A 13,416-nucleotide genomic window follows, 5' to 3' on the forward strand; every position below is an offset into this window, starting at 1 on the left:
AGGCTAGACAATGGTGGGAGGGGCGTGCTGAAGGCCGCAAATACTTGCTCCACCTCCCTCCTGTCGTGAGGCCCAGCAGGAGTCACCCCGTGCTCTATGCTTCCTTTTTCCTGAGTCCTACGCTGGGTTTACTTGACCTTCTTACCTCCCAGGAAGGAAGCGCCCTGTGACTCCTGGATTCACACTGAGAGCGCTGCCGCCTGGTAACGTGGTGTGTCGAAGAACTGACTTTACACTTAGGATCTTCCATGACAGTAGAGAGAGGTCATGGGACAAAAAGGGAAGGTATGAGTGAGTGTTATGGTGGAGTAGGGGACCATGGTCAGGCAAACTGGACGTCATGGCAAGTACAACACTTGCGTGTAAGAGCTAGCCTCCAGGGAGCTGCCGCTCAGGGGCAAGGGGCGTGCTTGGTGGGAATGGAAAGAGAGTCCTCAAAATAGGAATGTGCATGAGGGCACTGAGGTCAGAGACGTCAAACCTTGTAGAAAAGCCAGGTTTCGTTTCCTTGGTGAAGGGTGTGAAGTTGTTTTCCCAGCTTTAGCACACCTCAGCGACTTAGGGCATCAGATTCTTTTTCTCCACGTGACATCTGAATCGAGCAAAGGGACTGTCAGGACTGGAGATGATAGCTCCGCATATGAAACAACATCTGCCTTTGTAAAGTCTATACGTTCCAAAAGCAAGTGAGTTTCAGTACCTCTGCTGTTATTTCCTGCTGCGGGACTTGCCCTTTTTTTCTGAAGTGAGCAAAGCCTGTGAAACGAAGTGGCATATCTTAGCGGTGAGATTCAGAGCCCTGGGTGTGTAGACGCGTTACTGATTTAGGCCTGTCAACACTGGCAAAGAGGCAGCGTGCCGACGAAAGCGCCCAAAGCAAAGCACACATCAGGCCCTGGGCCGGATGATTTGGGGAGCTGAGAGGATCGTGGCAGAAGTGCTTTCTCCAGTGGCCGAGTTAGCCTGAGAGAGGACGTGCCAGTGTAAAATGGAAAGGCTCTGTTGTTAAGAAGTTTGTTCTCTGAACGAAGAGACCGAATTCAAAGGTGATTGTTTTCTCACTGTAAGGAAGGGGGAGAAAAGGCCCTTCTTGAAGGATGCACACAGGTGTTGAAATAAATGCAGTGTGTATCCTCGGGCTTTGAAGCTCTGAGAGGCAATGACGCTGGGCTTTGCTGAACCGTATTCTGGTAGAGAGTTGCATGCTGTGAACATAGAAGCCCCAGACTTTTGAAAGAGAAACATGGGTGCAGTCATACCGGGTGATCTGTCTGATGAGTTGGAGTGTGTCCTCACACCATGAAACACTTACCATTGGGACGTCTCTGTGTACCATATGCGCGTTCTATACATTTCTTTAAACGGGACGATGTCCGAATGAAGCTCACATTCTGTTTAAAAAAAGAGACAAAGAAATAGAAGCGAAGTCTATCTTCCCAGCAACTTATCTCTGACTTCCTTAATTTCTACCCAGGCATGCTTTCTTAAGAACATTTTATATGTACTTGCTTGAACATTGGTGAACGGTTCCTCAGCTTCTCACGTAGAACAATTTCAAACTTAGGGCAGCGTTGCAATTAATTCAGCATTTCGCCACATTTGCTTCATTTGTTTACAGTCACATCTATTTATGTGTATGTTTCATACATAGTAACACTTCAGCATCTCTCTTCCAAGGTGAAAGATAGTCTCTTACGTAATCACACTCAGGAAATTAACACTGATACAGTACTGTTACAGTACTGTACTACATTAAAGTGTCATTACTTGATAACACACACACACACGATATCTTCATCACAGCTAAGGTACTAATAAACATGTTCATTACGTCTAAAAGCAACCCTTTACCTAGTTGCTCGAGCCGAGCCCCACCACCACCTATTCCGAGCATCAAGGTCAGTCTGTTTTATTTCTCATAAACGGGGGGAAACGTCTTCAATTCAGCTGCCTCTGCCTAAATTCAGCCCTCCTGATGTGATTAGCTACACAGGCATCTTCCACGTGCATCCAGTTATTCCCCTAACATGCAGATTGTATATTCTTCTTCTCCGTAAGCATTTTTATGGCTCATGTTTGCCTACAAAGTCCATACTCCCTTAGCATGGTATTCACACTCACCTTCCTCTAGGCCCCAGTTCATGTTTTACTCTCTTCAAACGTGATCCCTCTGCCTCCATTGGCAGGCCCGGTGCTCATCCACGCACATCGTGCTGTTCCACTGACCTATGCTGTCAGCCACCTCTGACCCTGTGCGCAATGTTTTCTTAACCTGACATATACCATCCTTTTCACTCAGTTATGAGACTTTTTTTCTTCTCCCTAGAACTTAACCTCCTTAAAGACAAGGACTCAATCTTGCCCACTTTCTTCCCCATTTGATCACCTTTCATGCGACAAACATTCAGTAAAATCCTGTTGAGTGTTTCCGAAGTCAAGCACAATACAGCCCTGTGTAGACATGCAGCAGTCCACACACTCAGGAAACTTAACTGGAGGTTCTGGATCAAGATGACAACGTAAGACGATCCTGAACTCACCTCCTCCCCCAGAAACACGGAATCTACGGTAACACACGTAACCGTTCTCTCTCAAAAGAAATTCAGGAACTAGCTGAGTGACTCCTATACATCGGGCAAACAGAAAAAAGCCCCCCTCAAAATGGGTAGGAGATGTAGAAAGCCAACTTTAGGAGGATAAATTGGGAGAGACATACACAGATTACTATACACAAAATATACTATACATAAAATAACTAATAAGGACCTACTGACTAGCACAGGGAACTCTACTCAATACTCTGCAATGGCCTATATGGGAAAAGAACCTAAGAAAGAGTGGATGTATGTATTTGTATAACTGATTCACTTTGCTGTACACCTGAAACTAACAAACACAGCACTGTAAATCAACTATACGCCAATAACAATCAAAACAGGTAGGAGAGCCTGAGACACAGTCTTGCTGTAAACCTCCTCCCTGGCATGGTGACACACAACCAGGAAGGAACTCACAACTATGATCTAAGGAACTCACAACTATGATCTTCTCCCTGAGGAGTAAAGGTTTGAGCCCCACATGTGACACTTCCACCCACAAACACCTAACTTTGAGGTCAGTGGGGCTTGCATCCAGGAGATCCACAAGGCTATGGTGAACTAAGAGGCAGTGTTTAACGGGCTCACGTGGACTCACCATGGCTACCACCCCGCCAACCAAGTGCACAGTGTAGGGGCAGCAGACTGGAATGCACCCAGTCTTAGAGGCGGGCTTCTAATTTCACACACATACAGGGGCTGACTTAAATACGCTCCAGAGACGGTGCGGGCCAGCCAGTGCCATCTTCCGCCTCTGCTGCCTCACTCCAGGTCATTAGCATCTCCCGTAAAGGAGCCTGTGCACACATCTGGTGACCAGCAGGGTTTATGGTCACAGGTTCCATGGCATGGTAGCATACCACAAAACCCATTTTTAAACAGCTATCTTCCCAGAGCTCAGTGCACAGGGAGCATACAGAACCTTACAATCTCCCAGTTTTTCGCCCGAAAGAGATCTGTGTACGTCCTGTAAGAGCTATTGCCTGGGGCGGGTCAGTCTTCCAATCACCTCGCATCTAAGTGCTGACCGAAATCCTCCCCCTTGGAACACTGACAGGTGTGGGCACACCCTCAACCACGAAGCCACTAAGAACAAAGACGCTTTCTTGGACAGTCACAAAAGTTTGAGAGGTGTAGGGCAAGGCCGAGATATAAGGCTCATCTCCTACATGAGATCATTCCTTCAAGATGGGAGACGTAACTGTTCTAGCCAATGGACAGAAAACAGACACAAGGGGTCAAGGCAAAAGAACAAGATAAAACCTCCAGAAAGACCTTAAAGAAATTGACATAAGTATTTTCCACAGAAAGAATTCAAGATAACAGTCTTAAAGATGCTCCTCAGGGTCAGAAAAACAACGCACAAAGTGAGAATTCCAACAAAGAGGTCGAAACTAGAAGAAAGTACAAAATAGAAATCACAGTGCTAGGACTGCAGTACCTGAACTGATAACTACAGTAGGGGGATTCAACAGCAGACTAAATGAACTGGAAGAAAGGGTGAGCAAGCTCAAAAACAGGGCAAAGGACTTCAGCAATGAATAATAAGGAAACAAACTTACGGTTGCCAAGGGGGATAAATTAGGAGATTGGGATTAAAATCTACACACCACTATGTATAAAGTAGATAACAAGAACCTACTGTAGAGCACAGCGAACTCTACTCAGTATCTTGTAATCATCTACAATGGAAGAGATGCGAAAAAAGAATGTATCTCAATCACTTTGCTGTACATCTGAAGCTAACAGTATTTGAAACTGCACTCAATATTTCAATACCATTTCTTAAAAGAATGATAGAGAAGAGAGCTTAAGGAACTCACTGGACACCAACAAGCACACAAATATTCCTAACGTAGGACCCTAGAAGGAAAAGAGAGAGAGAAAGCAATAGAAAACTTTTAACCTGAGGAAGGAAACATACATCTAGATCCAGGAAGTCCGGACAGTTCCTACATCAAGACACATTATAATTACATTGTCAAAAGTTAAAGACAATGAGAGAATCTTAAAGGCAGCAAGAGAACAACAACTGGTTACATACAAGGGAATCCCCATAAATCCATCAGCACATTTTTCAGCAGAAACTTTGCAAGCCACAAGGGAGTCTCACGATCTATTCAAAGTATGTAAAGAAAACGAAAAAAAACCCTACCAGCCAGAATACTCTATCCAGCAAAGACGCTGTCCTTCAGAATTGAAGGAGAAATAGAGTTTTCCGGACAAGCAAAAGCTGAAGGAATGCAGCACCACTGGATCAGCCTTACAAGAAATATAAAAGGCACTTCTTTAAACTGAAGCAAAGGGGGCTAATTAGTAACAGGAAAACATGAAAGTATAAGTCTCACAAGTAAAGGTAATTATATAATTAAATTCAAAATAATTGAATCTTGTAATAGTGATGGGCTAATCGCTTATACATCCAGCACGAAGATTAAAAACCAAAAGTAATAAAAACGACTATAACCACATTGTAAATAGTAGACACACAAGATAAAAATATGTAAATTGTGACATCAAAAGCAAAACACAGGGACGAGAGGAAATATGTAGAGCTTTAGAATGTGTTCAAACTTAGTTATTATCAACTGAAAATACTGTTATAAATCTGTTTTCTCTAAGACTCCCAGTAAACCACAAAGCAAAAACCTATACAGAAACAGCAGAAGGAAATCTAAGTGTAACACTACAGACAGTCATCAAGTCACAAAGGAGGCGAGCAAGAAGAAGAAAGGCACAGAGGAACTACAACACAGCCAGAAAATTTTTTTAACTGGCAGTAAGTACATATCTATCAGAAATTAGTTTTAAGCAGACTACAGTTTCCAATCACAACGTATGGAGTGGCTGAATGGATTAAAAAACACGACCTACAGTCTCCCAAGGCAATGGAAGTAAAAGCAAGCAGAAACAAATGGGACCTGATCAAACTTACAAGCTCCTGCACAGCAAAGTAGACCATAAACAAAATGAAAAACAACCTGTAGAAGGGGGGGAAATAGTTGCAAATGATGCAGCCAACAAGGACTTAATTTCCAAATTGTACAAACAGCTCAGACAACTCAATAACAACCAAACAACCCAGTTGAAAAATGGGCAGAAGACTGAGATTGACACATACACACCACCATATATATAATAGATAACAAATAAGGACCTACTGTATGGCACAGGGAACTCTGCTCAATACTCTGCAATGGCCTATATGGGAAAAGGATCTGAAAAAGAGTGGCTGTATGTATAACCGATTCACTGTGCTATACACCTGAAACACAATATTGTAAATCAACTATACCCCAATAAAAATTTTTGAGAAAAAGAAAAGCTAAATGGGCAGGAGCCCTAAGTAGACATTTCTCCAAGGAAGAGAGACAAATGGCCAAGAGGCACATGAGAAGATGCTCAACACTGCTAATGAGAGAAATGCACATCAAAACTACAGTGGGGTGCTGCCTCACACCAGTCAGAATGGCCATCATTAAAGACTGTAAATACTGGAGAAGATGTGGAGAAAAGGGAACCCACCCACACTGTTCGAGGAATGTAAGTCAGTACAGCCACTACGGAAAGCAGTATGGAGATTCCTCAGGAAACTAAATATAAAATTACCTCATAACCCAGTCATGCCACTCCTGGGCACATATCCATACAGAACTCTAATCCAAAAAGATACATGCACCCCTGGGTTCCTAGCAGCACGATTCACAACAGCCAAGACATGGAAACACGCTAAATGGCCATCAGCAGATGAATGGATAAAGATGTGGTACATACATGCAATGGAATACTCCTCAGCCATAAAAAAGAATAAAATTGTTCCATTCGCAGCAACATGGATGGACCTAGAGATTATCGTCATACTAAGTGAAGGAAGTCAGAGACAGACAGATACCATATGATATCCCTTGTGTGTGGAATCTAAAATATGACACAAAGGAACCAAATCTATGAAACAGAAACACACAAACATAGGGAACAGACTGGTGGTTGCCAAGGGGGAGGAGGTCATTGGAGGGATGGAGTGGGAGGGTGGGGATAACAGATTAAGCTGTTATATATGGAATGGATTAACAACAAGGCCCTCCAGTATAGCACAGAGAGCTATATTCAGTATCCTATGATAAACCATAATGGAGAATATTTTTAGAAGAATACATATTTACGTATAACTGAATCACTTTGCTGTACAGCAAAAAGTAACACAACATTGTAAATCAACTATACTTCAAGAAAAAAAAGGAAAGAAGAGACTCATGACAAACATGCAGCATGTGACCCTGGAGATCAGGGGGAAAAAATCTATACACACACACACACATATATATATAAAACACACATATATGGTTATGGTTATAAAAGATATTATTAAGGCAAAATGTAAATATTTATGCAACTTAGGCTACACATTAGATGGTAATATAGTGCCAGTGTGCTTCCATAAGATAAGGGTTCAAGGAGATAATGATGGAGGACTTAGGAATAGAGGGTCATCTGCCTGAACCTTACATTAAAAATGGGTCAGCAACAATAATAAGAACAAGTCTGTGTATTTAGAAAGAGAAACAAAGCAAATACGGCAACATATTAACACTTGGTGAATCACGGTAAAGGGGAATCTATTTTAAGATTCTTGGAATTTTTCTATGTTTGAAATTTAAATAAAATTTTACAAAATCCTTTCCAACAAAAAACAACAAAAAAACAAGTCCTAGCCATATGCTCCCTAGAACAAACTCACTTCAGACATAAAGACAGAGGCTGAAAGTGAAGGGATAGGAAAAGATATTCCATGCAAATGAAAACCAAGAGAAACCTGGGGTAGCTATACTCACATCAAATCACAGGCATAGAAAACAAACTTATGGTTACTTATGGTTACCAAAGGGGAAAAGGCAGGGGGGATACATTAGGAGTATATATATAAAACAGGTAAACAACAAGGCCCTACTGTATAGCCCAGGAAGGTATATGCGATACCTTGAAATTACCTGTGATGGAAAAGAATACATACATATATGTCTGAACCACTTTGCTGTACACCCGAAACTAACACAGCATTGTAAATCAACTATACTTCAACTGAAAAAAAGGTGCTAAGAGATGAAATCTTGTATTCTTGTGATGAAAACTCTAAGATTTGTAACTATGGTGACGAATGTTAACTTATTGTGGTACTCAATTCACAGTATATACGTATTTCACATAATCATGTTGTACACCTCAAATAATACGTTATATGCCAGTTATATCTCAAAAGTTTTAAGAATGAATACTAGCTACTAATTTCAGTATCTTTCATCACTATTCAACACTGACCAGCTAGTCATCAGCAGCATCATTGTATACTGTTAATATATTACAGGACTTAAACACAGCATTTTTATGTACAGTTGAAACCATTTACCCCAAATCACCATTTCAAAAAGTCACTGTAGGTAAATATCAGGTACTGGATAAACCTTTTTTTCCTTAAGAAAAACTAGAGAAAGGCAAGAATGACATAATAAAGTAATCACACATCAAGGTGGACATTGATTAGAAACAAAACTTGTAAGTTAGATAAGTAATCCACAGAAAAATAATGGGGGGCATATTTGCTCATACACAGTCCCCTTCTTAAGACAAGATAATGTTCTAATACACAGCTTCCTTTCCTATAAAGAGAAAATAGTTTCATTGCATGCACACAAAACCATAGGTGTAAGGATTCTTGTGTCTCCGCTGCACCAATTCTGGCTAAAGTCACTTCTTAAGCAAGTAGAACCATTCTCATCATTTGAATTGAGGAAAGGGAAGTGAGTTAGATGGGATGTCATCCCTTCTCGAAAGCCTAAAACCATGGTGAATTTCAGAAGCCTTGAAGAATATCTTGCCCACAGCAAAGCATTTCACTTTTTTATCTCAGATTAAATTGAGTCATCTCCTTTTCCCTTCACTTCCACAGTGTCTATCTTATTATGCTATATCAGAGTGCTATTTTAACTTTGACTATGTCTTTCCTTATTTGGAAACATTCCTTTTTTAAATGTTTCAGTCATCTCTTTGGAGCAACCTCAGACAAACCATGAAAACTAGGGCTAATAGTTCAAAAAGGATTTTTATGTATATCTGTGGGAATCACCTTGGAGTAGAATCACATTGAAGTGTTAATGCTAAAGAACTGCCCTTAGCCATTAGCAATGCTATGTGCACAGGCAGTGAATCAGTGAAGTAGGAATGAGGGCTGGCCAAGTTCCTAGTGTACACAGTTGGGACTCAATAAATATTTTCGTGAGGGTTTCTTTGGTGGGAAGAGGCTTGTGATCACCAGTATTGCTGTTAGAGTCAGGAACATTTTGGGGGTGCCTATAATAGCTACATGTCAGCATATGATTAGATAACCCATAAGGATTCGTACCTTGCTGGTTCGATGCCTTAAAACAGAGTATATCAATCAGCTATTGCTGTGTAACAAAATAATCACAAAATTCTGAAGTTACATATTTTTCATTCATGCATCTGTTGCTTGACTGGAGTTGTGCTAGAACACAACTAGGCTGGACTCCAGCTTTTGGGTTGCGGTCAAGTCTGTTCCACATCTCTCTTCCTCCTTGGGTCAGCAGACCACCGAACCATGTACTTCTTGTGGCACATAAGCACAAAAAAGCAAGCCCGACCACTTAAGGACATTACAAGTCTCTGCTAACACCATATCTGCAAACATTTCATTCGTCACAGCAGGTCACATGATCATGCCCAAATACCTGAGCCCGGGAAGCATGTTCCCCCTGACAGTTGATCACTTTACTTTGTTTGCACCGGCCTTCTTCTTGCTCTTCTTTGAGCAAGGCAATCACACTCTCAAGAGCCTCTGCATTTGCTAACCCTCTGGCTGATGCACTCTTCCTTCAGGTATCGACATGGCTCACATCCTTTTAGTCCTACATATTTTGGCTCACCTGCCGCTTGTTAATGAGGGCTTCTTAGACTCCCCTTTCTGAAGAGTCTTCCTCACTGCACCTCTCTAACCTACTCTTTTCTGAGGCCTGTTTGTGCCTTCACAGGCACGTGAGTTCCACGGAGACATGGCTTTTTGGTTGTGTATTGCTGTAATCCCAGGACTCAGAACATGGTTGGCTTCGGAAAAATATTTGAATATATACATAAGTCTGTTTTGAAATCTGTATGGCTTTTTTTTACCATTTAACATCTGGCTCAGTATTGAAGAGTCCAGTGGCGTTCCTTTAATTTCAGGTATCATTTACCGGTTTTCACTTTTCCGGTATAATCTGACACAGAAAATATCAGGCCTTAAGCATTTCTCAGTGGTTGATTCACCTCTACTCACACATACGTGTGAAAACTCTGATTTTTGACTTTTAAAGGAGATTAGTTAAACCCAAAGGAATTTTTACTTACTGTGAAAATCTTGAGAAAAGAAGAAAGGATTATACTTTACTTGCTTATTTTCTACCTAGGATGTAACAGGCCCTCAAAAAGCATCTGAATGGATACATTTATCACTGCCATGAAAGTTTCCATTAAAACAAAGAAGCCAAGTTTACATTTGTACTTGGACACTTACATTTGAGACTCACAGCTGATAGTTAGGACTGGTTGACATCGTTAGGTCTACACTATTGTTTTTTGAGCCTTGAACTCATTCAGGGAGAAGAATGTCAGTCACTTCACTGAACTGTACCTATACCTTAAGACAGTACAATTGAGTTCTTGGCACTCCAGTATGAGGTGATTACACTGTCAGAAACAGTAACATCATTGCTCATGAGTCTCTGCTGGTTCCAGTTTATTCTGTAAGGCATACCGTCACTAAAGTGGACTTTAGTAATGCCATTAAAAATGCCTCGTGGGGCTTCCCTGGTGGCACAGTGGTTAAGAATTCGCCTACCTATGCAGGGGACACGGGTTCGATCCCTGAGCTGGGAAGATCCCACATGCTGCGGAGCAATTAAGTCCGTGCACCACAACTACTGAAGCCCACGAGCCTAGAGCCTGTGCTCCACAACAAGAGAAGCCACCACAATGAGAAGCCCATGCACTGCAATGAAGAGTAGCCCCCACTCGCCACAACTAGAGAAAGCCCATGCACGGCAATGAAGACCTAACGCAGCCACTAAATAAATCAATATTAAAAAAAGAAAAAGTGGACTTGAAAAAAAAAAAATGCCTCGTATTCCCCAATTCGGCAAAATTTTGCATTGGTAATGGAACAAAGAGATGTCGTCAACCCTGCAGCTGTCAGCATCCCGTTCCTTCTGGCAATATTTCATTCATTCCATCCTTTCCAGATGAGGACAGTTTAAAACCACAGGCAAAAAGAAACGAAACGTGCTGAATTTCATTTTTTCATTTCTAAAGGCATAAATATAAGCAATAGTATGTGCGTGTGGATGGATAAATGGATAGTCTAACTTCTTTCCTTTCCCGTCCTTAGTACCTGAAAGAGATTTCCTAGGGTATGTTACCAGGAGACTCACAGAATCAGAGGGATTTTGTCTACCCCGGGTCCTTAGCCCTCCTTTCTAATAACGGTATACAGCCGCACGTCCACCTAGGATAAAATTTTGTCTAAATGGTGAGCGTTGCCAAAGATTACTTTAGCCTGTGCCTTAAGAAAGAAGGATGAACACTTGGTAATACATGCAGGATTATAATCAGAGATGAAAATCCAAGTGGCAGAGACCAAAGAAAATGACAAGCATATTTAAGTCATTACATCACTGGCTCCCCAGTCATTTTCAAGTCAGGTGTGAACCTGAGGTTGTCCTTAAGCAGGTCCATTACTGTTGATTTGCCGAAGCAAGGTCTTGTTTTAAATGGAAGTGACAATGTGCTGAACAAACAGAGCTTGAAAAGAAGTTATTTTCACTGCTGGAAGATTGGATGTTATGAAAAATTAGTTTCAAAGGACCTTCAAAGTTCAAAATGATTTTGTTTGCACTTAAGAAATTTCTCCCACTGCAAATGCTGTTTGAGGTGTATTTCTCTGACACATGAATAAACTGTACAGACAGAGATCAACAACATCTACAAGGAGACTCCCATCCCCAGAAGACCATGCATCCCGCAAGTCCCTTCCTTCCCAATCATCTTTCTCTCCTCACATATTCTCAAAAATTACCAAAAAAAATTTCCCTTTGTAAGTCTCCAAAAAAATAATTATGATGAAGTCACCCCATGCGACAAAGAGGAAAGGAACATAACTTCCCAGCATACCCATATATACAGTCCCTAAACTATCGATATTTCATTAACTATATAGGTCACATACAACTTTTATTTCTCCCTATTACATTGGACTTTAAAGGTACTTGAGTTTTGCTTGTACTTTTCGTTAAGTATCAAAGTAAAGAATGGAAAAAATACCTCAACGTCTCTACTCCTTACCTTCGAAAAGTGAATGCAGAATGTCACATGCTTCTTCTGTGTTGAAGAGAGACACTGCAAATCTGCGGTAATCATTTTTTATTACAAAGAAAAACATTTCGCATTTGTTACTGGGGCATGAGAAATTTATGGCAACTTTATCTTACCTTCTAAGCAGCTACACAGTTTTCTTTTCCAGAGGTAATGAGGTAGATAAATCCCTGCATGAAATTCTTCTTCCTTTGAAGGAGCTGTTCCCTAATTACTCAGCTTGAGGGGTTATTTTTGTTTCCGTTATTGATGAACAAGAGAAAGTGAATTTATCAGGTATTTTCAAATGGCATCATGAACCTTTTCTCTAGTATCTGTGTTTTTCCCGGAAGTGTAATTTGTCATTGTTTGTGTTTGCTTGCATTAAGGTGAGGAAGACCTTCTTAGTCCTCCCCAGGACACAAGCACAGGGTTAGAGGAAGTGATGGAGCAACTCAACAACTCCTTCCCTAGTTCGAGAGGTAAGCGCCACTACCCAGAAGTCACTCAGACTTACTGCAAGTAGGCCACTCGTTTCCATACCCTCCTAGCATGTGTAGTTTCCATGTTCACGTAAACAGGTGCTGACAGAATGCCAGTTTGGGATCATTGTAAGAAGATTTTCTTTTCGAATGTGAATTTCTGGTTTGGAGTCTTTTGAATTCAAATACCTGTGTAATCGAGATGTTTCTAGAAATAAGAATACTCACTTACGTTCATAGGGTACCTTCCTTGATACCTTCCTTGCTTGGCACATTAGCCTGAAGAGTTCATTATGAGATAGCTTTTACTTAAGAGCAATTATTAAGGGACATTTACAGACGAGGAAATTAATGTCCCGATGGTGCCTCTGCCGGGGACACGCAGCTAACCATGTCACACAGCGAAGTGCACGACATGCCTACTGTACAGTAGTGGTGGGAACTCAGGCTTGCCATCTGATGCCCTTTATGTATACTTCAAAACTGTATCTTACCCCATCATTTAAATATAAGTACAATTAAATCTATATGTACCAGTTCATTATTTTTTCACTTCCTTGGATAGAATACAATTTTCACAAAGAAAGACACTGATATTATTTAATTTAAATAGTAATATATCTCAATATTAATGTTCTTTAACATTAATATTATGTCTCCCATCCCTCTGACTTTGTATCTTTTGCCCCTCATACCAAAAATACAGCATCTTACCCCACTGAATTTTCCTACCAGCCAGTACGAGCTGTTGTTAGTTTCTCGGAGTATTTCTCTTGGTTCATTGCCTTAACATAAAACAGGTCACTGACCCACCTCCCTTCAGTGAGGAAAAAGGATGGCACACAGCATGGACACTAGAGTCAATAATATTGTATTGCAAATGTGAAAGTTGCTAAGAAAGAAAATCTCAAGAGTTCTCATCACAAGAGAAAAAAATTGTA

The 13,416-nt window shown here is 41.0% G+C and overlaps 1 protein-coding gene across 9 annotated transcripts in view; it reads left to right on the top strand.

The window, feature by feature from the left end:
- Window positions 1–13,416, top strand: part of DMD (dystrophin) — a 1,940,210-nt gene that overhangs the window by 1,911,730 nt on the left and 15,064 nt on the right. For all 9 annotated transcript variants that reach the window (XM_057717394.1, XM_057717395.1, XM_057717398.1 and 6 more), the window contains one exon: window positions 12,383–12,475. In XM_057717394.1, coding sequence (XP_057573377.1) covers window positions 12,383–12,475 — 93 coding nt within the window. The remainder of the gene's footprint in view (window positions 1–12,382; window positions 12,476–13,416) is intronic.

The sequence above is a fragment of the Hippopotamus amphibius genome, chromosome X, assembly GCF_030028045.1.
Source record: "Hippopotamus amphibius kiboko isolate mHipAmp2 chromosome X, mHipAmp2.hap2, whole genome shotgun sequence".
NCBI classification, from domain to species: Eukaryota; Metazoa; Chordata; class Mammalia; order Artiodactyla; family Hippopotamidae; genus Hippopotamus; species Hippopotamus amphibius.